Below are 27843 nucleotides of genomic sequence, written 5' to 3' on the forward strand. Positions count from 1 at the left end.
AATGACACACTAACGTATGAAAGTATCTTTTCTGATGTCTTACCAATAGCTCTGAAGAACTTTAAAATGGTCTAATTTCATTCCGATCGCTTGCACCGACTTTAATAGCTTGATTCCTCGGTGAGAGATGCTGAGAATCTGCACATCGCTGCCAATGTCCCCCTGAATTAAAAACACAAGTGTATGGTCTCCAACTGAGCTAATTATGTCACAATATGAGCACAATACCTTTCTGCTTCAAACCTTTCTTCATCTTAACAGCATTCTGTTCATCTGACAGACTTCATTAGCGATCTGGCATAATTTCCTGGACAGACATTTGGGTGGAAAGCAACACCAGAAATAAAAGTAGGAGTAGACTATTCAGCCGTGTCAAGCTTGCTCCACCACTTGTTATGATTGTAGCTGATTTTGGGCTTCAACTCCATGCTGTTACCTGCTTCCCATATCCCTTGATTCCTCATCCTTCAATATATTTAATGATTGAGCATGCACAGCATTCTGTGCAATACAGAATTCCAAAGATTTACAACCTTTTGTGAATTTCTTGTCATCTCTGTCCTAAATGATGAACCCCTTTAAACTTTTCAAGAAGATATGTAGCTTGGGTTGTGGATGGGGTTGTAGACACGTTTACCAAGCTGGTGGGTTTTGTTGCAAACGTTTTGTCACCCTAGCAAGCCTTTAGATTCTGGAAGAGTTCCTACAGATTGGAGGCTAGCTAATACAACCCAACTATTTAAAAGTGGCGGTAGATAGAGAACAGGTAATTATAGACCAGTGAGTTTGATGTCAGTTGTACGGAAGATGCTTAGAATTCATTATCCAGGATTTTATAGCAGAGCACTTAGGAAACAGTGGTAGCATGGAGTTACAAAAGAAAAATAATGGTCGAGGATGTAACTTGAAGATTTGATTGGGAGAGCCAGTGGATGTGGTTATTTGGATTTTCAGAAGGATTTTGACAAAGTACTACACAAAAGATTAATGCGTAAAATTAAAATGCAAGGGATTGGGGCTAGTACATCGAGATGGATAGAAATTGGTTAGCAGGCAGGAAAGAAACAGTAGAAATAAATGAGTCTCTTTCTGAATGGCAGTGGGGTACCGCAAGGATCAGTACTAGGATCTCAGCTATTGACAATGTATGTTAATGATTTACATGAGAACCAAATGTAATATCTCAAAAGTTGCAGATGACACAAAGCTGAGTAGAAGGGTGAACTGTGTGGAGGATACAGAAATGTTGCACTCTGACTTGGACAGGCTGACTTAGTGGACAAATGCAAGCCAGTTGTAGTATAATGTGGATAAATGTGAGGTTATTTTTATTTGAATGCCTGTAAGTTGGGAGGGGGAATGTTCAACGAGACCTAGGCGTCCTTGTGCACCAGTTGCTGAAAGTAAGTGCATAATTTCAGTAGGCAGTAAAGAAGTCAAACTATATGTTGGCCTTCATAACAAGAAAATTCAAGTACAGGAACAAGGATATTTTACTGTAATTATACAGGGCATTGGTCAGAGCTCACTTGGAATATTTTTTAGTTTTAATCTCTTTATCTGAGGAAGGATGTTCTTGCAATTGGAATGCAGTGAATGTTTACCAAATTGACTCCTTGGATGGAAGGACTGATGTACGATGAGAGATTGAATCAATTAGGATTGTATTCACTGAAGTTTAGAAGAATATGGAGGAGCTCACAGAAACTTATAAAATTCCAACAGGACTAGACTGTTTAGATGCAGGAAGAATGTTCCCAATGGTGGGAGTTCAGAACTGTTTAAGGGGCAAACCTTTTAGGACTGAGATGAGGAGAAATTTCTTCAACCCAAGAGTGGCGAGCCTGTGGAATTCACCACCAAAGAAAGTGGTTGAGGCCAAAACGTTGTGTGTTTTCAAGAAAGAGGAAGATATAGTTCTTACAGCTAAAGGGATCAGGGGATATGGAGGGAGGGCAGAATTAGGGTATTGAGCTTGATGATCAGCCATGATCATGTTGAATGGTGGAACAGGCTTGACGAGTCAAATTGCCTCCTCCTACTCCTATCCTTTATGTTTCTATGGGAAGTTTAATTATTAAGGAAATTCAAGACAGAGATTGATAGGTTTTTCTTTAATAGTAATGCTAAGGGGTATGGGGATGGGGTGGGAATTTGATGATCAGCCATGATCTAGAAAAGTGGAGCACACTCACAAGGTATTTATAAAACAAAATTGTCATAAGCTACATAAGGAGATATTATGTCAAACCACCGAATGCTTAATTAGAGAGTTAGATTTTAAGGAGTGTCCTAAAAGTAGGAAAGCAAGGTAGAGAGCTTGTTCCAGACATTAGGATCTATTCCAGCGAAAGACATGGCCACCAACAATGAAGCAATTAAAATAAGGGATGCTCAAGTGATATATTAGAAGGGCAAGAACATCTGGGACGCTTATGGAGCTGGAGCCGATTGCAGAGATAGACAGGAAAAGGCCAGCAAGGAGTGTGAAAACAAGAATGAAAATTTTAAAATCAAGGCATTGAGCTTGTAATACTTTGAACTACATAAATACTTTTCCAGAGGTATTAAAACATATAATAAACAATTGGTAAATTTCATGAACATAAATACTTCCATGTTTTATTTAAATAGTAACTGCAGGCATTAAAAATCTCAGTAGCTAAGAAAAACTGTCAAATGAAAATGTTTTAAGTAATTCAGTTATTTTATCAAAGCCTCAGTGAAAAGTTCAGAAAGGGAAATTGAAAGGGAAGTATTTACATAACATTTCATAATGGGAAGTGTGACCAAAAATGTGAAAACAAAAGTAAAGTTTGTACATTATGCCTAAGTGTTAGATTTTTAATATCAAATGGATAAATCTGACACATATACACTAAAAGCAAACCTCAAAATTGTTGATGCTGTACTTACGCTGACCGGGAACATCCGAGAAAAGTAAACAGCCCAGTTGTCTCGTGCAGCCACTACAATCCGCTTCTTCAACGCATTGTCTTGCAGTAACCGTACATCAGTGCCAACATGAAGCTCAGCTGCAAACAAGAACAAGGTAGTCCTTAAGTAGAACGTAATGAGGGCCACAATATATTCGTGTATCAGCTCCTGTAAAGCTTAACAACAAAATCCGTTGGAGCACATTTGTCACAGCAACTGATGAGACTCTAACCCCTTCCTCATGGGATACATTTGCCTACTGAGCTGATGTACCTAACTCATTGGAGATGATTACTCTGTAACAATATCCCATGCAGTTCATTATAATGGTCATGCCTGAGCATGTCAACCATGTTATGTCTACACTGAACTCAACAATTACTTCCCTTTCCCTTCCCTCTGATTCCATCCCTTCTCCTAAAGCCACTTCTTATTGGGTATTTACTATTCCTTCTGACATTATGCTCTCTGATGCTGAACATTCTGTACACAACAAAGGTCTTAGTTTATCCCTTTGAGTCCCCACCTCAATGAATTTTGGGATGACATGATCTTGAAATCTTCTTCCATTGCCTTCACCTCTGTGTCTATTTCTTTGAAAAAGAGTCCACTCCCTGTGCCACAGATGCCTTCACCCACCTCCAACACTCAGCCCTCACCTGGACCCCTCTCCCTGGCTCCTTAGGTGCCCTCACCCCATTCATTGAGAACTGTCGACATGATATTAGTTGCCTTAATTTCTCTGCCTATCTCACCCATTCAAACTTATCTCCCTCTGAACTGATTGCACTCTGTGTTCTTGGATCCAACCCTGGCTTGGTCAGCAAGCCTGCCAACACCGGTTGTACTGTTGTAGTCTGGCGTACTAACCTCTACATTGCGATGCTGAGCGCCAGCTCTCAGACACCTCCTCCTGTCTCCTCTGGACTATGGCCCCACTGTTGAAACATTGAGTCCACAACGGTCACTAATCTCATCTCATCGGAGCCTCTGCCCATCATAGCCCCTGGGCTCACAGTTGCCCAACCCTATACAGCCCACTTCCAACTTCTTCTCAATTTCCATAAACAGGATTGGTGGGCAGACCTATTGTTTCTGCTTGCTCCTGCCCTACGGAACTTATTTCTTTCTACATTGACTTGATTTTTTTCCCTTGTCCAGTGCCTTCCCACTTACATCCGTGATTCTTCTAGCGTTTTATGGTGGTTTCAAAATTTCCAGTTTGCAGGTCCCAGCCACCTCCACTGCACCATGGAAGTGCATTCTCTTTATACGTCCATCCCCCATCAAGATGGTCTCAGTGCTCTCTGTTTGGAACGAAGGTCTGAACTGTACCATCCACCATTACCTTTCTCTGCCTGGCTGAGCTTGTCCTCACTTTGAGTAACTTCTCCTTTAACTCCTCTCACGTTCTTCACATCAAAGGTGTGGTCACAAGTACCCTCATGGGTTCCATTTATGCCTGTCACTTTGTGGGATTTGTGGAACGTTCCTTGCACATATACCACCTTTTCCTAGATAAAATCAGTGCTGAAGAAGGATTATTGGACTCTGAATGTTAACTCTGCTTTCTCTCCACAGATCCTGACAGACCTGTTATGTTTCTCCAGCAGTTTTCCATTCTGTTTCAACAATCTTTTGAGTCTAGTAAGGGAAGTATATACACAATGAATAGTAGGCCCCTAAGCACTACTGAGGAAGAAAGGGACCTTTGTGTACAAGTCCATAGATTCCTGAAGATGTCAGCGCAGGTAGACAGGGTTGTGAAGAAGGCATGTGGAAGCATATAGGAGCATATATATGGTACAATATAGGAGCAAAGAGGTTTTGTTACAACTTTATAAATTATTGGTTTGGTCACAGAGAGAACACTGTGTGCAGTTCTGGTTTCCACTATTGTAAGGGCATGATTGTACTGGAGAGGATGTGGAGGAGATTCACCAGGATGTTGTTTGGGATGAACATTCTTGGTAATGAGGAAAGACTGGATAGGCTGGGTTTGCTTTTCTTGGAGCAGATGAGGATGCGGGGGGGATCTGATTCTGGTATTCAAAATTATGAGAGGCGTATAGAGACTAGGTTGTGAGAATCTTTACCTCAGACAGACATGTCTAAGACCAAAGTGCACAAGTTTGAGGAGACGAGTAAGTGATTTAGAGGAGATCTGAGGAAAAGATTGTTCACACAGAGGGTGGAGACGATTTATGGAACGTGCTGCTATAAGGGTAATGGAGGCAGGTACTCTCACAGTATTTAAGAAGCATCTGGACAAATACTTAAAATGCCAGAGCATAGTAGGTGATTTCTCTGACCTAATAGACACCATTATTGAAAGATTTGATTATCTATGTACCTAACAGATCTCGCATCTTGTGTCGCTCCTCCTTTGAGATGCGTGTACAGCTGTCAGAGTAAGTGTCTCGAATGATCTGAGGAGATATTGAATTGCTGTTAGTTACAGGCATGCTCCAAACATGACAAATGATGCACACGTGCACATAGACGAAGCGGAAGCAAGCACAAACATTATCAGGATAATTTGTAACTTCATGTTTGCTTGAAGTGCACATTAGGAGTATGGACCGTTGCTTTGAGCAATTTTCTGATCATCTAATTTAATACTAGAAACTGAATAACATTTTGAAACGTCACTTTCCAAGGCATTTGTAGAAATAATTTGAGGGAAGAAACATGAACAAAAAAATTGGAGACAGCAGAGGAGTTAGAAGTGTTGGATTGCTCTTACGAACAGCAGTCTGCCAAATGAACCTCTGTCTTGTATGATTCCCTAATGACTGAAATTCTAAAATGTGTATTTGATGGAGAAGGCTTTGTGCCATCATAGCATCTACTGTTCCAGTGCAAAAATCTTCAAGTATGTAGAGGAAAAAAAATCTTCCAATGCTCATTAATTTGACATCTAAATATTAGGATCTGTAAAACTATTCTTCTGAAATACCCTTGCTGTCCATTTTTGGAATTATTAGTAGAACTGGGATGCATTTCAGAGGTTGGGTTTACATTATTGAACCTTGCAGGAATATCAAATTCCCCAGTGATTTACTGCCTCAGCAATTACAGATTGCATGAATATTACAGAGTTCAATCACTACATAAACTAACACATCTTTGGTGGTGAGAGATAGTAGGAACTGCAGATGCTGGAGAATCTGAGATAACAAGGTGTAGAGCTGGATGAACACAGCAGGCCAAGCAGCATCAGAGGAGCAGGAAGGCTGACGTTTTGGGCCTAGACCCTTCTTCAGAAATCAGCTCCACTGATGCTGCTTGGCCTGCTGTGTTCATCCAGCTCTACACCTTGTTACATCTTTGGTGGTACCAGCCATGGGTAGAATAATAGGACCATCACATGCCACCAAGTCTTGCAAGCTGTTCCTAACAGCTCCATTATCCAAAATGTGATGATTGTGCTGAGCACAAATATATAAATATATTTTAAAGAAAAGTTCAGAAAACTTCACAATAATAATAGTCTGAGTTACAGAGTTAGTATTACCAGTATGAATCCGAAACACTGGTAGTGTAGCTGATATAAGCCTGTAATAAAGGTAATATGATTGATATAGCTGTAATACAGCCAGCACAACTGGTCAAAAGCCCCATCAGTCAATTCTCAATCATCAGCAAAGTGATGGAAGAGAACATGGACAGTGCTATCAAATGGCACTTACTCAGCAAAAACTTGTTCATTATTTGGCTTCTGCCACATCCATTCAGCTCATTACAGCCTTGATCCAAAGATGGATAAAAGAGCTGAAACCCAGGGGTGTGTTGAGAGTGACTACCCTTTTAATCAAGGCAGAATTCTTTTCTGTAGCCATTCATGGGATGTGAACATTGCTGTACAGGCTAGCTTTTGTTGCCCATTATTGATTGCCTTGGAGAAAGGTGCATGTGGTAGTGTGGCCGAGCAGGCTAAGACGCTGGATTCAGGTTCCAGTCTCCTCGGAGGCGTGGGTTTGAATCCCACCGCTGCCACTTGTGCTCTGGGTGGCACGGTGCCTCAGTGATTAGCACTGCTGCCTCACAGCGTCAGGGACCCGGGTTTGATTCCACCCCCAGGCGACTGTCTGTATAGAGTTTGCACATTCTCCCCGTGTCTGCGTGGGTTTCCTCCGGGTAGTCTGGTTTCCTCCTGCATTCCAAAGATGTGCAGGTTGAGTGGATTGGCCATGCTAAATTGCCCGTAGTGTTCAGGGATGTGTAGCTTAGGTGGATTATAAGGGGATGGGTCTGGGTGGGATGCTCGGAGGGTCGGTGTGGACTTGTTGGGCTGAAGGGCCTGTTTCCAAACTGTAGGGATTCTATAAAATTCTATTCTATTCTATAAAAAAGGAATGATAAGCTGCCTTCTTGATATCTTGCTGTCCATCAGGGTATAGGGACACACACAGTACTTTTACAAAGGAAGTTCCAGGACTTTTACCCAGTGACAGTGAAGGAACAGTAATGTAAGTCCAAATCAGGATAATGGAGCAGAACTTGCAGGGACAGGTGTTCCCATGCATCTACTGCCCTTGACTTTCTAAAGTCGCCATAGTACCAGAGGATCATAGGGCTACTTTCTCATTACAGAGAGACAACAGGTGGTGAGTTTAACCTGAGAGTCACCACCCCTCAGGCGAGGGGTGAGGTCAGAAAGGTGGTTTTTCGTGGTGACCTCAGCAGTGCAGGAATTGAGCCCATGCTGCAGGTATTGCTCCACATCACAAACCAGCCATCCAGCCAACTGAGCTAACTGACCCCTTCCCTCTTATCTTTCTGCGTGCTAGATGTTACAAGTTTGGGAGGTGCTGTTGAAGGAGCTTTGGTGAGTTATGGCAGCAGGAATCATTGACGATGCACACTGTTGCCACTGTTATGTACGTGTGTAAGGGAGTGAATTTTGGGTGGGATGCCAGTAAAACAGGCTGTTTTGTTCTGGATGGTATCAAGCTTTTTGAGCATCGTTGGAGCTGCAGTCAGCCAAGCAAGTGTATTTCACCATGCTCCTGAGTTGTGTCTTATAAATGGCAGATGGGCTTTGGGAAGTCAGGAAATGAATTACACACTGCAAGATTCCTAGCACCTGACCTGCTATTGTAAGCACTGTACTAATGTGGCTAGTCCAGTTCAGTTTCTGATTAATAGTAAACGCCAGGATATTGATAGTGGAGGATTTAGGGATGGTAATGCCATTGAATGTCAAGGGATGGTAGTTGATTATCTCTTGCTGGAGATAGTCATTGCCTAATGTTTGTGTAGTGCAAATGTTACTTGCCACTTTTGGGCCTGAGCCTGGATATTATCCAGGTCTTGCTGTATTTGCACATGGGCTGCTTCAGTGTTTGAGGAGTTCCATATGGTGCTGAACATTGTGCAACTTTGGTGAACATCCTCACTTCTGACATTATAATGGAGGGAAGGTCATTAAGGAAGCAGCTGAAGATGGTTGGGCCTAGGACACAAGATTTCTGAAGGGCATTTAAGCTTAGTCTTAAATACTGACCTAACAAGCGATGCCCACAACTCATAAATGAATTATTAAAATTATTAATACAGGTTTTAATTCAATAAGTAATAATGGTATAGGTTGTAATACTCCTGGTAATATGGGCAGTGTGACTGGTATACAACAAGAACAGTTTGCATTAATACAGTGCCTGTAACATATTAAAACATTCTACACAAAATTTGACACCAATCTACAACAGAAAAGCAGGAGACCAAAAGCTTGTTCAAAGAGGTGGAATTTAAGACAGATGGGGAGAGAGGTAGAGAGTTTGAGAGACTAAATTCCAGAGCAAAAGGCAATGGTGAAATGAAAACATTTGCACATGTCCAAGAGACAAGAATTGGAGGAGAACAGAAATATGACTGGTTTTTGGAGCTGGAAGATGTTAGGGACAAAGATATAGAGGCAAATATAGTATCTATGTACTAGTCAAAGAGTTTGCAATATAGGCAGCATTAATATTATAGATTGTGAATTGGATAGCACACAGTCCTGTTCCTCAGTCTCTTACAGCACACAGTATTGTACCTCAGTCTTCCGCACCACACAATTTTGCAGTTAACCCCCTTTTTTACCCTTGTCCTTGTCAGTGTGTGCAGAAGGTGAACTGTTTCAGTTACTATGCTTTTACCTGTTCACACATCAGGTTGAGAATGTAGTCAGTGTTAAACTTCTCCCTTGGGTGAAACAACTGCAATGGAAAAGATGAAAGTTAGTTATATAAAATGTCAGAGAGATACAACATCTTTTCAGTTCTAATCATAAAATCTCTACAGTGTGGAAGCAGGCCATTTGGCCCATCAAGTCCACATCGACCCTCTGAAGAGCATCCCACGCAGACCCACCCTCTCCCTGTAAACCTGCATTTCCCAGGGCTAACCCACCTACACTGCACATCCCTGGCCACTATGGGAAAATTAGCATGGCCAAACCAACTAATCTGCACATCTATGGACTGTGGGAGGAAACCGGAGCACCCGGAAGAAACCCACACAGACACGGGGAGAATGTGCAAACTCCACACAGACAGCCGCCAGAGGGTGGAATTGAATCCAGGTCCCTGGTACTGTGAGGCAGTGGTCCAAACCACTGAGACACCATGCTGCCCCAATTGATTTCAGCACCATTGAGGATTCAGTTAGTGTTGTCAGAAAATATTTTGTATTACTAAGACATACAAAACAGAAAGATTCCAGATTTGATCCTGGTTGGTGTGGATCGTGTTATCTCAGCTAAAATGAACTGGACACTGGCAAGAAACAGCCCTGGTTCCTCTGTTTTTTTAACCAGGATATTATGATTCTTACTGCAAGATGGGAGAGCTTGTCAGTCCTGACTGTAATAAAGTCCACATTCAAATAACATTCTGATACTTGTGGTTGGGCCTCTGGAATGAATAAATCTGGTGAATCAGTGAGGGTCATTGGACTGCACCCATGGGGATATAAGTTTCAGCACCATTGAGAAGAGTGGAGGAGAGCAGTATTAGGATTAAGAGCTGTTTCACCCACTTAGTGAAAGTGAAGCACTGCACATTAATATAAGATGCAGAATAATTCTAAACGAATGTAACTATCCATTATCAAGGACCAGTCCTGTCATTGACTGTCTTCATATTAACTGACCCTCGACATCTGCTGGAAATATTCCTAGGTTCTGTTACTGATTTTATGGATAGCACAAACTAACCACAAACAGTGACTAAAGACAGGTGACACTGAACTGGATAAGTAATATAATGGATTAGTAGTAGGAGGGTTCTTTGGTACAGTGGTAGTGTTTGTGTCTCTGAGGCAGGAGGCCCAAGTTCAAGTCTGCTGCCTGAGGTGTGTAATACAAATATACACAGGATGATTAGAAAATATCTAATGCAGCCACAGAAAACAAGTTTAAATATATAATTACTGAAAGTCCCCGTGACTTGTAACTTTGTTTATGACTTCTTAAAGTCCAGTTTCGTTGGTTATCATCAATCTTTACACCCTGTTTTTCTGATATTGATTAATAGTTACCCTTTTGAATCTGTTACTGATTCCTGACTGAACCTGTGTATCTCTGTGACTGATTCCCAACAGTATCTGTTTATTCTTGACACTGATTCCTGACAGTATCTGTGTATCTGTGTTATTGATTCCCGACAGTACCTGTGTATCTCTGTTACTGATGCCCAACAGTAACTGTGTACCTCTGTAACTGATTCCAGCTAGTACCTGTGTATCTCTGTTACTGATTCCTAACCCTGCTTTCTGACAGTACCTGTGTATCTCAGTTAGTGATTTCCAACAGTATCTGTGTATCTTGGTTAGTGATTTCCAACAGTACCTGTGTATCTCGGTTAGTGATTCCTGACAGTACCTGTGTATCTCGGTTAGTGATTCCCAACAGCACCTGAGTAACTCTGTCACTGATTACTGACTGTCCTATACCTTTGTTATTCATTCCAATCATAGTTGTTATGTTCTGTACCTCTTTGCGAAGGTAGAGCTTCCAAGGAATATTAACATATGAGAAGTAAACACTGGCTGTCTTCCTGTACAGATGTGTTTTGATATTTTCGTCTTGTAAGAACACTGCCAAGATAAAGAGAAGACAAAATGTTTATTTCACGGCACTTCTCATGCCCTGCCGATGTCCCAAACTGCTTTAACTTAACTAACTGTGTATGAAAATACAGCAGCCAATCAATGAACCATAAGATCACAAAAACAAAAATGAAGCATTCAACATTTTTCAATATTTTCTCAATGTTGGTTGGGGATCAGCAAAGATGCCAGGAGAATTCTGCTTTTCTTTAAACAATGGTGTGGGATCTTTTACAGCTAACTAACATAGAGGCAAAACTGGTCTTGCACTTAAAAGAATCACCTGAAATAGTACAGTGCTGCCTGAGCATTGCACTGAAATGTCAACCTAAACGATATGGTGAACAATGCGTTTAAACCCCCAAACATCTGTTTCAGAATAAGAGTGCTGCCCACTGACCCAAAGCTATTGAGTGAATATGAAAAAGATGAGAGAGAAAATCATTAGTCGCTAACAGCAGCAGCCTCAAACTCTCCCACCAACACGACTGAATTTAAAAATACAGACGATAATCACAAAGGTTTTTTTAAAAATTTTTCCATAGGACGTGAGTGTTACTGATAAGTTCAGCATTTGTTTTCCACCCTCAACTGATGAGCAATAAATGTTGCTGTTGCCAGTGACTTCTATCCAGTGAAAGAATTACTCAGAAGTGGTGAATTGCTTCTTGAACTGTTGCAGTCCACATGGTGAATGGACACCAGAGGGCTGTTAGGGAGGCTATTCCAGCAATTTGACCCCCTGAAAAGGAACAGTGATACAGTTCCAAGTCAGGACGGTGTGTGACATGCAGATGGTGGTGTTCCCATGTGCCTAGTCCTTCTGGTTGGTAGAAGTTGTGGTTTGTAGGTTTGGAAGGTGCTGTTCAGGAAACTTGGAGAGTTGCTGCAGTGCACCTTGCTACTGTCTGCAGAGTGTGAATGTCTCATATCTTCTATTTTAAATATAATACAAAATCATGCTAAGTTGAGATCTATGCAGGAACATGATTTTATATGATATGACCTAATAAAGTCCAGTAAAATGTTTGATTACCCAAACTTGTGGTATGTTGAATTCAATTAGCTGATAAAAATCTGGAATTGAGAGCCAGTTATTGCAAAATGAAACTCTCATCAGTTGTCATAAAAACCCTTCTGCTTCACTGATGTTCTTTAGGAAAAGAAATCTGCTGTCCTTACTTGGCCTAGTCGACATGGAACTCCAGACCCACAGCAATCTGGTTATTACTTAACTGCCCTCTGACATGGACAAACAAACCACTCACAGTTGTACCAAACTTCTACAGGAATGAAAATGGACTGATCCCTCCAACCAGTATTGAATTGGCATCAAAACTGACAATCGGCAGCCCTATTGACCTTACAAAGTCCATCTAACAAACATCTGAGGGCTTCTGCCAAACTCTGGAGAGCTGTTCCACAGACTAGTCAAGATACAGCCTGACATTGTCTGTAAGGTATGATTGGCTGAGTATGCCTCTGATAGCCACCCATACATCCCAGTAACACTGTAGTGTACAGTCAGGAGAGAGTTGCCTACTGAGTCCAGAACATTGAGACTGAACTCCATAAGTCTCATGACATCAGGGCAAATATGAGCAAGGAAATTTGCTCCTCGATACCACTTAGCACTCTCTGTGGGCTGATAAATCAATACTCTTCCATGTTGAACACACTTGGAAGAAGCTGTAACAGTGGCAAGAGCACAGAATAAACTCTAGAAGAGGTCTTCAATGACCATCACCAAGAATAGCCCAGTTGCACCATTACAGACCTGTTTGGCTGAATTCTGAAGGACATATCTGTCAGGGTTTGTCTGCAGCAAATGATGAGGAAAGCAACAAGAGAGAAGAACCTACTATACTTCGCTGTCACTAATCTTTCTGCCCAGTGCATCTGTTCATAACTTTACAGGTAGGAATGACCACTGCACACTTCATTTTAGTAATGTTTGAACATATTTGTAAATAAGATGAAAAAATAATAGAAATTGCTGGAGAAACTCAGGAGGTCTGGCAGCATCTGTGGAGAAAAAGCAGTTAACATTTCAAGTTCTAAACTGCTTTGAGACTTAAACCAGGAGTATTATTTATTCCTCACATCCAGTCTCAAAGTGGTCTAACCAGACTTCTCTCTCTCTCTCACACACACGCATGCACACACACGCACACTTATGCACACAGGGAAGAGACAATACAGGAAAGTAGTTTCACATTTATGACTGTTAAAAATCAAACAGCATAGTTATAGGAATATAGGAAGAGGAGTAGGTCATGCAGACCCTTGAGCCTGTTCTACCATTCAATGAGATCATGGCTAATCTGGCCCTTATCCCTGAATACTTTTGCTTAACAAAAATGTTACCTTTCTCAGATTTAGAACTAACTGATCCAGCATTCACTGCTGTTTGTGGAAGAGAGTTCCAATCATCGACAACTCTGTGTGTAGAATAACTTCTTCCTAACATCTATCCTGAATGTTCTGGCGCTAATTCTCAGACAATACTGTTATGAAGTTGTGTAGAGTAATCGTGAATTGGAAGGCAGGAAGCTAGAATTTGTTTGTAAATAAAAAGATAAGGGACAACAATGTGTGGTCCCTTCAAGAGATAAAGTGCTTTTCTAAGCTTAGAGATTTATACAGAAAAAAAGTGTCTGTATGTAGCTGAAGATGTACAGCCAGTTCTAAAATGGAAAAATGTATCAATTGGCTGTGTGATTAGGCTTGTTTTGATGTTTTGGGAACTAGCTGGAATCGGCCAATTAAGTTAAACGAAGCACTTAGCGATTGAACGCCAATTGAATTTAAATCCGATGGTTTTGACAGTCTCGGACCAATGCTATTGTAAGAAAATTGATATATCATCCAGCATATATAAGGAGTGGGTTTTTGAAAATCAGGGTGAGAGCAAACTGCCATCTGAGAAATAAGCACCTGGCTTTCACAAGAAATCACGAAGCTCTGTAAGAAAGCACCATCTATCTACAAAAAGCACCACAATACTTCTAACTAAGAGTCTTCACAGAGAAAACATCCCTGACGGCAGGATCAGCAGAAGAAAGGTGTTTATGACTGGAGAGACAGTGGAGAAGGCAGAGCATTCCGGAAGACACATTCCGTGTGAACTTTGAGAAACTAAGTTTTAATTTATTCTTTTTCTCACTACTTAGGTTATATAAGTGGGACTTGTGTTAATAACTTACCAGGAGAATTTTGTTCAGTTAGGGAATAATTAGGAGTTGGGTGGAATTTTTTGGTTTGTTAGTAATTCTGTTAATTTGTTTGCTTAAATTGTTGCTTATAAAGTGAATATCAGGGATTTTCTTTCATTTAACCTCCCCTTCTCCGTAACATTTTGTGGACTCAAGTCTGGGATCTGGCTGGTTCATGTATGGGATCTGAATGGATTTGGACAGACTTAAACAGACTTGGGGATTAGTGTCCTAGATCTTTAATTAAAATGTAGGTGAGAAAAACCTGTTTCAATTCAGTTAGTTGTGGTTGGTTGAGTCAAAAGTGAAGGAAATGGCTCTCAACATTGCTAAAGAGGTTTTGGGATTTGAAGATGCTTCCCAAGTTTGCTAAGAAAGTTTAAAAAGGCAGAGGAAGGATATACTTTAAGGCTGAGCAAACAGGCTACATTTGGGTTTAACTAGGGAGAAGAGGAAAGGTGAAATTGTAAAGGAGTTAGTCAAGCATTTAGGTATTACAGCAAAACAGCCAAATGCAGTGGAGTTAGAAAAAATTAAACTGAAAATTAGACAATTGGAGTTAGAAGATAAAGAAAAGGAAAGAAGAGCCACAGCAGAAGAAAGGGAACAAATGTTTGAGTTGGAAAAGATGAAGTTGGAACTTGAAGCAAAAAGACTTCACGTGGCAGGACGAAGAGTACAAGACAGAAGTGAGGATAAGCAAACTCATCGTAGCCAATAGCCTGTTAGGGATATTTACAAATATGTACAAACATTACCAAAATTCGATGAAAAAGATGTAGAAGCCTTTTTTATTTCCTTCGAGAAATTGGCTAGGCAAATGAATTGTTCAGAGATTGTTGTCCCACTTCCTACAGACAAAGGGGGTGGCCATGGGAACCCGCATGGGCCCAAGCTATGCCTGCCTCTTTGTAGGTTACATGGAACAATCCCTCTTCCGTAGCTACACTGGCCCTAAACCCCACCTCTTCCTCCGTTACATTGATGACTGTATCGGCGCCGCCTCGTGCTCCCACGAGGAGCTCGAACAGTTCATCCACTTCACCAACACCTTCCACCCCAACCTTAAGTTCACCTGGACCATCTCTGATACCTCTCTCTCCTTCCTGGACCTCTCTATTTCCATCTCTGGCAACCACCTGGAAACCGATATCCATTTCAAGCCCACCGACTCCCACAGCTACCTAGAACACACCTGCTCCCACCCACCTTCCTGCAAAAATGCCATCCCCTATTCCCAATTCCTTCGCCTCCGCCGCATCTGCTCCCAGGATGAGGCATTCCACTCCCATACATCTCAGATGTCCTTGTTTTTCAAGGACCGCAACTTCCCCGCCTCAGTGGTCGAGAACGCCCTCGACCGTGTCTCCCACATTTCCTGCAATTCATCCCTCACACCCCCTCCCCGCAATAACAACCATAAAAGAATCCCCCTCGTCCTCACGTACCACCCCATCAACCTCTGGATCCAACGCATCATCCTCCGACACTTCCGCCATCTGCAATCCGACCCCACCACCAAAGACATTTTTCCCTCCCCACCCTTATCTGCCTTCCGGAGGGACCACTCTCTCCGGGACTCCCTTGTCCGTTCCACACTCCCCTCCAGCCCCACCACACCCAACACTTTTCCCTGCAACCGCAGGAAGTGCTATACCTGCCCCTACACCTCCCCCCTCACCCCCATCCCAGGCCCCAAGGAGACTTTCCACATCAAGCAGATGTTCACCTGCACATCTGCTAATGTGGTATACTGTATCCGCTGTTCCCGTTGTGGCCTCCTCTACATCGGGGAAACCAAGCGGAGGCTTGGGGACCGCTTGCGGAACACCTACACTCGGTTCGCACTAAACTACTGCACCTCCCAGTTGCGAACCATTTCAACTCCCCCTCCCATTCCTCAGATGACATGTCCATCCTGGGCGTCCTGCAGTGCCACAACGATGCCACCCGAAGGTTGCAGGAACAGCACCTCATATTCCACTTGGGAACCCTGCAGCCCAATGGTATCAATGTGGACTTCACAAGCTTCAAAATCTCCCCTCCTCCTACCACATCCCAAAACTAGCCCAGCTTGTCCCCGCCTCCCTAACCTATCCTTCCTCCCACCTATCCCCTTCTCCCACCCCCGTCTCCTACCTGCTAACCTCATCCCGCCCCCTTGACATGTCTGTCCTCCCTGGACTGACCTATCTCCTCCCTAACTCCCACCTACACTCACCTTTACTGGCTCCATCCCCGCCTCTTTGACCTGTCTGTCTCCTCTCCACCTACCTTCTCCTCTATCCATCTTCCATCCACCTCCCCCTCTCTCCCTATTTATTTCAGAATCCCCTTCCCCTCCCCCATTTCTGAAGCAGGGTCTAGGCCCGAAACGTCAGCCTTCCTGCTCCTCTGATGCTGCTTGGCCTGCTGTGTTCATCCAGCTCTACACATTGTTATCTCAGATTCTCCAGCATCTGCAGTTCCTACTATCTCTGAAACAATTTTAACCCCACTGCGAAGCCTCTTCTAAGGATGCCTACCCTGAAGAAGTTACGCTCCTCCCTCCGGAAAAACCTCAGTGGATCTCTCTCCCACTTCAACTCTCCTCTCCACCTATCTTCTCCTCTATCCATCTTCTATCCGCCTCCCCCTCTCTCCCTATTTATTTCAGAACCCCCTTCCCCTCCCCCATTTCTGAAGAAGGGTCTAGGCCCAAAATGTCAGCTTTCCTGTTCCTCTGATGCTGCTTGGCCTGCTGTGTTCATCCAGCTCTACACCTTGTTATCTCTTTGTTCAGAGACTGTTTGGGTAATATTAATTCAGACCAAGTTGGTAAACAGGGCTAGTGAGATGGTTGCAGTGCTGTCAGGGAAGATGTCAGGAGACAATGAAGGAGTGAAACAGGCTATTGTGAGTGCCTACAAATTGGTACCAGAAGCATATAGACAATGGTTCAGAGATATAAGGAAGCAGCCAGGTCAGGCTTATGTTGAGTTTGAAAGAATTAAATGTAGCAACTTTGATAGATGGGTGAAAGCATTAAACCTGGAAAAGACAGATGAGGATCTTAGAGAGATTGTTCTGCTGGAGGAATTTAAAAGGTCACTTCCAGAAATGATAAATACTCGTGTTGAGGAACAGAAAGTTCAAACAGCGAGAAGAGTTACAGACATGGCGGATGAATACACGTTGGTGCATAAATCAAAGTTTAGCTTCTGACAGCAATTTCATTCCATGAGGGATAGAAATTGGGAAAAAGGGAGATCCTTCAATGAAAAACAAAAGTTGATCACACTGGGAAAAGTTTACCACAGGTGAATAAAGAAACCCACGAGGGTGAAAAAGAGGTGGAAGGCCTCAGATGTTTCCACTGTAATAGAGTGAGACACATAAAGTCACGGTGCTAGTGGTTTAAGAAAGGGACTGGGATAAAGGATGTGGTAAAAGAGGCTAAACCAGTGGGATTAGTTAAGGCAGTGAAGAAAATCCCAAAAGAAGTCGAGGAGCTGCAGGAGAGAGCACAGCCTAGTCACGGGGCTGGATAGTGAGATGGTGCCCAATCTCTACAAAAACGTCACCTCTGTGAGTAAGGTTTACTCAGTAAGAACAGGGGGAGAATGTAAAGAAGTTACAATATTGAGGTTAGCCTGCCTCTAACAGTAAGAGATGAAAGTATTTGCACTCTTTCTGAAATGTTATCCGAGAGAGCGGTAATCTGTGGAATAAATGGAGAGAGATTTGGCATTGCCCCGTGTAAGATAAGGCTGGAAAGCCCAATCAAGACTGGGGAAGTGACAGTAGGAGTGATTGAAAGAGTATCTATTCCAGGAATACAGTTTGTTCTTGGAAACGACCTAGTGGATCAAAGCTGGGAGTGATGCACCTTGTGGTGGAGAAGCTGAAGGAAAACCAGGGAACTGAGGAGTTGAAATAAAAAATATCCTGTTTGATGAAATGCTAAAGGATAAACCTGAACAGGTAGAGGATCAGGCAGAGGTGTATAGGTCTGAAAGATTACTAGAGTTACAACAAAAAGATGAGACAATAAAAGGTTTATATCATAAAGCCTACACAGAAAAGGAATCAGAATGTATTCCGGAATGTTATTATCTTAAGGATAGAATCCTAAAGCGAAAATGGAGATTGCGGCAGGTTAGTGCAGATGAGAAATGGGTGTAAGTTCACCAGATTGTGTTGCTGGTAGCATACAGACAGGAAGTATTGTGGGTAGCACATGAGTTACCTGTAGGAGGTCATCTAGGAGTGAGGAAGACTCAGGTCAAGTTACAGAAACATTTCTATTGGCCTGGATTGCATAAGGATGTGGTTGAATTTTGCCATACCTGTCATATATGCCACGGCAGTAATAAAACCAGAGCCTTTGATGCCAATTCCTGCATTTGAGGTACCTTTCATGTGGGTTATAATTGATTGTGTAGGTCCTCCCTAAAACCAAAAGTAGGAACCGATGTTTGCTAACCATAATGGATGTGCCTACCAGGTTTCCAGAAGAAATTCCATTATGGAATGTCAAGACAAAAAAATGTTGTGGAGCAGTTGCTTGCTTTCTTTACCCGTTATGAATAACCCGGGGCGATTCAGTCAGAACAAGGGTCCAATTTTACTGCCAAACTATTTAAGGAGGTCTTGGATAGTTTAAGCACCCAACACTTTAAATCAATTGTATACCATCCTGAATCACAGGGACCATTGGAAAGGTGGCATCACATCCTAAAGACAATGCTGAGGGCTTATTGCCAAGATTACCCAAATGATTGGGATAAAGATATCCCATTTATATTGTTTGGCATTAGAGATACTCCAAATGAATCAGTTCAGTTTACTCCATTTGAGTTGATTTTCGGACACAAAGTAAGAGGGCCTTTAAATTTAATTAAGGAAAAGTTGATAAGTCCCAAAGTCAGCGATTGCATGGTTGGATTATATATCTGAGGTGAGAGAAAGATTAAACAGAGTAGGTGAATTAGCTAGACAACATTTGAAAGTGGCACAGCATCTAACGAAGCAAGAAGCAGATAAGAAATCTAAAATTTGTATGTTTGCCATTGAGGATAAAGTTTTGGAGCTGTTGCCAGTGGTATAAGATCTCTTCAAAGCAAGGCTTAGTGATAATTATCAGATTGATTGATAAGAAGTTATCTGGTTAAAATGCCAGATAGGAAAATACTTTATCGGGGATGCCATGTGAATATGCTGAAATCTTGCTACAACAGGGACAGGAACCGAAGAAACAGGTATTAGTTACTGTCACTCAGAGTGAGGAATCAAATCCAGAAGATTTGGATTTTGAGTTAAATAATGAGGAAATCCTTGGAGAATGGGATAGGATAGTGAGCTATCTGTCTCAGGACATTTGCTCTAACATTCGCTCCTTCCGCCACAGACCCAAAGTGAAGCAACCAGGGATACAAAATTGGCTGAGTGATAGGAACCAGTGGGAAGCAGTCAATGGATATCTTCCAGGCTTGAGAAAGATTTATAATAGAGTTCCCTGGCGATCAGATCAATGCAGCTGGAGACATCAAGCAGGGGCAGAGCATGGCCTTTCAGGAAGAGAAAAGCAAAGCAGTTCAGCCACATTAGTCACGGAGCTTGTGATTTACTGATGTATTGATGATATAACACTGGCACATCCAGCAACATCCATATCTCATGAAATATATAACAAAATATGTGCTTGATCTTACCTTCCTCTCTCTTTTGTTGAACTGGGGGGAGTTGAAATTCACTGGTAGATGTTGATGCTGAAGAGGGACCAGGTGGAGGAGGTGGGGGAGGTGATGGCAGTGAAGGCTCTGCTGGTGGTGGAGCATATATCTTTGCAAGTTGGTCCTGTATTGAAAGCTGTGAAGACGGAGGATGACGATGTGGTTTTGGTGCTGGCTTAGGTGGAACCTTTGCAGCTTTTGTCTTCTTTCCGACACCATTCTGCAACAGAAATAATCAAGAGCTTAGAGAAAATACCGATCTTCTTCATAACCTTTTAGTTGTATTTGCTTTCCTCAAAAACTCAGCGTAACTACATTATGTCAATACATCAGTAAATCACAAGCTCTGTGACTAATGCGGCTGACTGCTTTTCTTTTCTCTTCCTGAAAGGACATGCTTTGCTCCTGCTTGATGTCTCTAGCTGCATTGATCTGATCCCCAGGAAACTCTATTATAAATCTTTCTCAAGCCTGGAAAATATCCATTGACTGCTTCCCACTGGTTCCTATCATTCAGCCAATTTTATATCCATGGTTGCTCCTTTTACACTATGATCTGTAGCTTTTTGTAGAAGTTTGATATGTGGCACTGTATCAAACGCTTTCTGAAGATCCATGCACACCACATCCACAGCATTACCATCACCCCTTTCTGTTACCTCATTAAAAATCTTCAGCAAGTTAGTTAAGCATTCCCTTTGGAAATCCATGCTGACTCTTTCTAATTAACCTTCCTTTTTCAATGTGACTACTACTATTATCCTAAATAATTGTTTCTCGAGGCTTCCCCACCACTGAAGTTAAACCTATAACTGCTGGGCTTATGTTTCTGAACAAGGCCATAATGTTTACAATTCTCCGGTCTTCTGACACCTCACTGAAGGTTAAGGAAGACTGAAATATTATGGCCAGTGGTCCCGCAATTTCAACCCATACTTCATTCAAAATCCTTGAATAAATCTAATCTGGTTCCAGTGCCTTACACCAACACTCAGTCTTGAATTGTTCATGTGATAGATTTTCTTCCTCTGTCATCGTGGTCAGGATAGCATCATCCTCTTTGGTAAAGACCATTTTTTTCTTTCCTTTCCACAACTATTATTTACATCTAGTTTACATCTCTACCATTCCTTTACCACCATTCGCATTCCCGTTGTCTTTTGCTCTGGGCACCCTCACCAACTGTTGCACTCACTCTTCCTCCCTCCCCACCTCTGTCAACAGCATAAAAAAAAACATATTTTTCAGCCCCTTGCAGTTCTGCAGGAGTATCAGATAAGACTCAAAATGTACTATGTTTCCCTTTCCAGAGATGCTTTAAAACCTGCTGAATATTTCCAGCATTTTCTGTTTTTATTTCAGATTCCCAGCATCTGCAGTGTTTTATTTTTATTGCAAAGGTACACTATCCTCACAAATTCATGTAATTTGTAAAATGTCACCTCTTCTCTGCACTAATAAAACCTTTAGTTCTCTCAGGGTGGTGACTTAAAAGAAATTCAGGGACTTGCATATACATATTAATCAATTAAAACCTTCTAACTGATTGCAGATTTAGCAGCATCTTAGGAACAAAAACAGAAGTTGTTAGAAAAGAATTGTGAGGAAGGGTCACTGGATGAGAAAGATTAACTCTGATTTTTCTTCACAGATGCTACCAGACCTGCTGAATTCTTCCAGCAATGTCTGTTTTTGTTCCTGATTTACAGCATCCGCAGTTCTTTCAGTTTTTATTTAACAGCATCTTAGGCTTGTTTAATAGATCCTCATCAGTTGTGTGACCCTTTGATCTTTTACTAATAAATTCTGTGTCTGATACCACCTCTCTCACTGACACCTGAAGAAGGAGCAAGGCTCTGAAAGCTTGTGTTTTCAAATAAACCTGTTGGACTATAACCTGGTATTGTTTGATTCCTGACCTTGTCCACCCCAGTCCAACATTGTCACCTCCACATCATCACTACACCTCAGGCAAGGGGAGAGTGTGAGAATGAGAGTCTTTCATAGTAACTTGCACTGATGTGGGCATTGAACCCACACTCTTGGCATCACATATTAGCAAACCAACTGTCCAGCAACTGAGCTAAACTGACCCCCACTTACCTCTACCTCAGTGGGAGATGCTGATTCTCTCATTCTTAAGAGAGATAATGCCTCATCCTTGGGATTGCTTTTCTTCAGGAATGGTTTTGCTGACCTCCTATAGCAATGGAAGATAAACATTAGATGTATGGTCCAACAGGTCAATGTACATTGAACAACCAATGCAAAGCCAGTCACCTGATGGATTCCATTCAAGGGTCAGGATATTTTAAGTTGCAAACAAAATAAGAGACTGGGCATTCATAAAACATACAGTTTGCTTCATTTTAAAAAGTAGCAATAAAGAAAACAGACATTGTCTGCATCAATAGCAAACATGTCCAGCTCAAAGGTGAATATTTTGACTTAGAAATTCAATGACATCGAATCTGATATAAAACATGTGCAAAAGTGTCCAATAGTGCCCCAACAAGTGGAACCCCTTTCTTCCATTCCAATCTTTAAGCCATACGTTGAACTCTTATTTACCTTCAACTGATTTCTTCATGGCTCAGGAAATAATCCAGAGATTATCCACTTCTTATTAATAATCTAGAGGTTATTACCTATGAGATTCTGCTTTCTAAATAGATCCTACCTTACTTATCCTCTCGAAATAGATTCGCTAAGGGGATGTGGGGTGGAGTTGTACCGCTCATTGATGGAGGCATCAAAAGAGCTGTTGCTGATATATTATTGTCTTTACATCTGCAACCAAATTGTTTAAAGCTAGCTTCAAACAAATGGCTCACAATGCAGCTCCTGATGCAGGATTCCAGGAGAAAAGGTGAAACATACCTATGATCATATTCCTTTCCCAATCACTGACCCTCCCAAATTGCTGCTGCTACTCCAATTGCTTCTCCACTTCTTCCAATCACAGCCCATCTTTCTCCCACTTCCTTCATACTCCTTCAGATCAGACCCCCCTTGCTGCACAATCACACGCCACCCTCTTCCAATAACTGACGCTTCCCCTTCCAACTATTCCTCCGCCCAATCACAACTCCTCCCATTGTTCTCCTTAAACATTAGACCCACCATCCCAGGAATCAGTTTGGTAAACCTTTGTTGCACTCCCTCTATAGCAAGAACAGTGTTCCTCCGATAAGGAGACTAAAGGAGACAATATTCCAAGTGTGGTCTCATCAAGGCCCAGTATAAGTGAACCAAGACGTCCCTACTTCTGTAGTCCAATCGTCTCACTTTAAGCCAACATATAGTTTGCCTTCTTTACTGCCTGCTGCACCTGCACACTTACCTTCAGTAACTGGTATATAAAGACACTCAGGTCCCATTGCACATTCCACTCTTTTAATTTATAGTCATTCAGATAATAATCTGCATTCCTGTCTTTCCTAACAATGTGGATAATTTCACATTTATCCATATTATACTACGTCTGCCATGTATTTGCCTACTCACTTAACTTATCCAAATCACACAAGTGTCTCTGAATCCTCCTCACAGCTCACCCTTCCACCCAGTTTAGTGTCATCTGCAAATTTGGAGATATTACAGATCATTCCCTTGTCAAAATTACGAATACATATTTAATCCTACTCCTTATTTTCCTGTCTGCTAAACCAATTTTCTATCCATCTCAATAAATTACCCTAATCCCATGTGCTTTAATTTTACACATTAATCTCTTATGTGGGACTTTGTCAAAGGCCTTCTGAATATCCAAATAAATCACATTCACCAGTTTCCCCTTTCAACTCTACTAGTTACTTCCTTGATGATATCCAATTTGTTAAGCAAATCGATTTGTAAATCCATGTTGGTTCTGTCTGATCTTGCCACTGTTTTCCAAATATTTTGCTATCAAATCTTTTTTAATGGACTCCAGCATTTTGTCTACCATAGAAATTGGGCTGACGGTCTATAATTCCTGATTTTCTCACACTATCCCATTTTAAATGGAGGAGTTATCTACCCTCCAACCTGTAAGAACTGTTCTAGAGTCTAAAGGGTCTTGATTGTCGATGACTAATGCATACACTATTTTGAGGGCCACTTCCTTAAGTACTCTAGGATGTAGAATATCAAGCCAAGGGGATTTACCTGCCTTCAATATTGTTGATTTCTCCAACACTATTTCCCCTAATAATACTGATTTCCTTCAGTGTTTCTCTCTCACTAAACCCTGTGTTTCTAAATATTTCTCGTATGTTATTTGTGTCCTCCTTTGTGAACACAGACCACAAAGTTGGTCAGCCAATTCTTTGTTCCCCATTATAAATTCCCCTGTTTGTGACCCTCATTCGTCTTCACCAATCTTTTTTTCTTCGTATACCTATAGAAAGGTTTATAGTCAGAATTCATGTCACCCACAAGCTTACTCTGTAGTACATTTTCCCTTTCTTAATCAATCCCTTTGTGTTCCTTCGCTGAATTCTAAACTGCTCCCAGTCCTCAGGTCTGCTGTTTTTCTTCTGGCCAATTTGTGTGTCTCTTCCTTGGATCTAGTGCTATCTCTAATTTCCCTTATAGGCTATGGTTTGGCTACATTTCCCATTTTACTTTTCTTCCAGACAGAAATAAACAATTGTTGTAATTTCTCCATGCACTGTTTGAATGTTTGCCATTGCCTATCCAAATTAATCCCGTTAAGTAACTTTCCCCAATTTATTACTGCCAGCTCAAGCCTCATACCATTGTAGTTTCCTCTATTTAGATTCAAGACCCTAGTTGTGGAATCATTTACATCACTCTCCACCTTGATGAGGAATTCAAGCAAATTATGATCGCTAATTGCCAAAGGGCCTTACACAGCCACATTGCCAATTATTCCTTTCTCATTACATAATACACAGTCTTGAAAGGGGATCTCATAGAGACTTATAAAATTCTAACAGAACTGGACAGGGTAGGCGCAGGGAGGATATTCCCGATGGTCGGTGTATCCAGAACCAGGGGTCACAGTATGAGGATTTGGGGTAGACAATTTAGGATGGAGATGAGGAGACATTTTTTCACTCAAATAGTGGTGAGGCTGTGGAGTTCATTACCACAGGAAGTATTTGATGCCAAAACATTGAATGTATTCAAGAGGCAACTAGATGTAGCACTTCGGGCGAATGGGATCAAAGGTTATGGGGAGAAAGAAGGATTGGATTATTGAGTTGGACAATCAGCCATGATCGTGAAGAATGGAGGAGCAAGCTTGAAAGGCCGAATGGCCTCCTCCTGCTCCCATCTTCTATATTTTAATGTTTCCAAGTTCTCTGGTTGGTTCCTCAATGTATTGGTCCAGAAAACCATCTGATATACATTCCAGGAATTCCTCCTCTAAGGAAGAATGTTACTATTTTGTGATTAATGTCATTTGTCCAATCTATATTGAGATTAAATTCATCCATAATTACAGATGTTCTTTTATTGCACATTTCTTTAATTTCATGTTTAATGCTGTTCCCAACATCACCTCTACTGTTTTACCCCTTGGTGTTCCTCAGCTTTATCCAGATCGATTCCTCATGGTCAGAGCTTATATTCTTTCTCGCTATTGCATTGATTTCCTCTTTAACCAGCAATGCAAATCTACTACCTTTTCCTTTCTGTCTGTTCTTTCTAAATACTGAATACCCCTAGATGATCAGTTCCCATCATTGGTCACCATGAGTGAGTTCCCCTACAAGTCACTCACCGTCCAGACTTGGAAATATATCTTTCACTGTCGCTGGGTCAAAGTCCTAAAATTTCCTCCCTAAAGGCATTGTGAGTCAACCGACACCATGTGGACTGCACAGGCTGAGGAGGTGGCTCATCATCGCATTCTCAGGGGCAGCTAGGGAGGGGGACTAAATGCCAGCCAGAGATGCTCATGTCCCATGAGTGAATAAAAAAAACCCTGCAGCCATTTCTCCGTATTCCCAACTATATCATACCTGTTTTCATCTATTTGCGCAATTACTTCATCCACTTTATTGCTAGTTCTCTGTGCTTTAAGGAACAAAGCCTTAAGGCATGACTTTTTAACATTACTTATCCTATTCCCATTATTTTTCACTGTGGCCCTGTTTGAATCTAACCCACTCAACCCTAATTTCTCAATCATTTTCTCTCTCCCCAGATGTACCTGTCCCCTACTGGGGACACAGTGACCTAAACTATAACTATCTGTGGCTGTCCAGTTGGTACAGCAAACGACATGCAAATGAGACCAATATGAAGTGGTCTGTGGCCCACTTACTCCAGTGAGGGGGTTCATTTCTGTGGCACCTCATGTCAACAGGCTGGAGAAACCAACTTCTCAGAGTCTCCTTGGCCAAAATAAAGGGGCTAAGGGGAGGGAAGGTCAGGTGTGAGTTCCTAATGGATATGCCTGAGCCACCTGCCTCTTTGGGCCCTCTGGTTTTAAATGTTTTGCTTGCCTCCATTTGGAGGCACCAGTCTTGATCCCTGACCTTCCTTAGCATTACTCACCTCTCCTGAATATTGTCTAGAGTTCACAGTCTAAGAATGTGGACATTCTGCTCTATGCTCTCACCTGACAGGTTGATAGAGAGGTGGAGGTTGTTTCGGCTGGCTCTGGTACAATTTAATTATTTCCCGGATGTTCTGACTAGGTTCTGGTCTTGTGTTGCTCTGGATGGGCTTCACTTCCTCTGGTTCCTTTGATTTTTCTTCTGTCTTCTGTTCTTTCTCTTTTTCCTTGTCTTTCTGCTTTGTGCCTTTGGTGGAGTTTTCTGGAGGAGGTCTCTCTATAGGAATAAGTACAGTGTTTCAGTTGAAGCTTGTCAAAAGTAACAATAGTCAATACATTCTGTAAAGGCAAGCACTAGAGTTGGTGTTATTCTATCGCAGTGTTTCAATGAATGACTGAATGGGCCAGAAGATGAGGGAACTGAATAGGTCCCTGGTTTATTGTAACAATCTGCTGCAACACCAGTAACTTTGTTTAACAGCACTTCAAGGCAACAGCTCAACACTTATTGACTGAAAGACCAGCTGTTAGAGAAAACAGTGGTCATGGGCTTTCTGACTCTGAGATGACTGAGGAAGGTCTGAATTCTGAATATGTGCAGTCTACACAATTCCCAGAACTGCATAAGGAGCACTGAATTAACACAATGATTCAAATTATTCTATTTGGAATTTAAAAATAGCTAAAACATTTTGGTTGTTTATCAGAATTATTTCAATAAAATCTAGATGGCAAGACTATACTGAATGTTGTTTGAAGTATGTGGGAAAAGTCGAAGAATATACTAATAATAAAACTTTTAAAATATTGTGGTTGGATGGATAGTACAAGATATATGGCAAAAAGGACCAAAATCCAATTTAGCCTTTTCTTGGGCTGGAGGTGCATTGATATGCACCAGAGGTCAGTCAAAATTTAGCCACAGATTGTTGTCCTTCTGCAGAACAATTGGGCATCTAGAGAATGAATTAGACTAGTTGTTTCCCTGGCAACAAGGCATTTGGCAGTCAGGAGTTGTGAATTGCTTTCCTAGGCTCCACATCCTGTTAACTATTTAACTTTTATTAAATTTCCTTTTTAGCAGCTGCTCCACATGGTCCCATGAAGGGACTATGTTTACGGAGAATTGGCACAGGCCCTAGGCAGCCCAATTTCAGGACTGAGGCCTCAAACAATTGTTAAGCTTCCTATTTGCCCACGTAAAAGGCCTAATCCCTGTTCAGACAAGGGCTGTTGATGGAACGGAATCTTTACCAATAAGGCACATTTCTGTCATGCAATCTGTGCCTTGTAAGGTGACTGTATTATATAGAGATAGTAGGAACTGCAGATGCTGGAGAATCCGAGACAACAAGGTGCAGGGCTG

The 27843-nt window shown here is 41.7% G+C and overlaps 1 protein-coding gene and 1 non-coding gene across 3 annotated transcripts in view; one reads left to right on the top strand and one right to left on the bottom strand.

Moving 5' to 3' along the window:
- myo15b (myosin XVB) overlaps positions 1-27843 on the bottom strand; it is a 179155-nt gene that overhangs the window by 55724 nt on the left and 95588 nt on the right. For both annotated transcript variants that reach the window (XM_048610620.1, XM_048610621.1), the window contains exons 19-26: positions 26541-26754; positions 22067-22163; positions 19943-20183; positions 10919-11022; positions 9084-9143; positions 5291-5366; positions 2917-3035; positions 44-162 (exon numbers count right to left, since the gene is read on the bottom strand). In XM_048610620.1, the coding sequence (XP_048466577.1) occupies positions 44-162; positions 2917-3035; positions 5291-5366; positions 9084-9143; positions 10919-11022; positions 19943-20183; positions 22067-22163; positions 26541-26754 (1030 nt within the window). The remainder of the gene's footprint in view (positions 1-43; positions 163-2916; positions 3036-5290; positions 5367-9083; positions 9144-10918; positions 11023-19942; positions 20184-22066; positions 22164-26540; positions 26755-27843) is intronic.
- On the top strand, positions 6855-6936 carry trnal-cag. Its single transcript has one exon. It is a non-coding gene; the product is annotated as a tRNA-Leu (tRNA).

This window comes from Rhincodon typus, chromosome 23 (genome assembly GCF_021869965.1).
Source record: "Rhincodon typus isolate 14 chromosome 23, sRhiTyp1.1, whole genome shotgun sequence".
NCBI classification, from domain to species: domain Eukaryota; kingdom Metazoa; phylum Chordata; class Chondrichthyes; order Orectolobiformes; family Rhincodontidae; genus Rhincodon; species Rhincodon typus.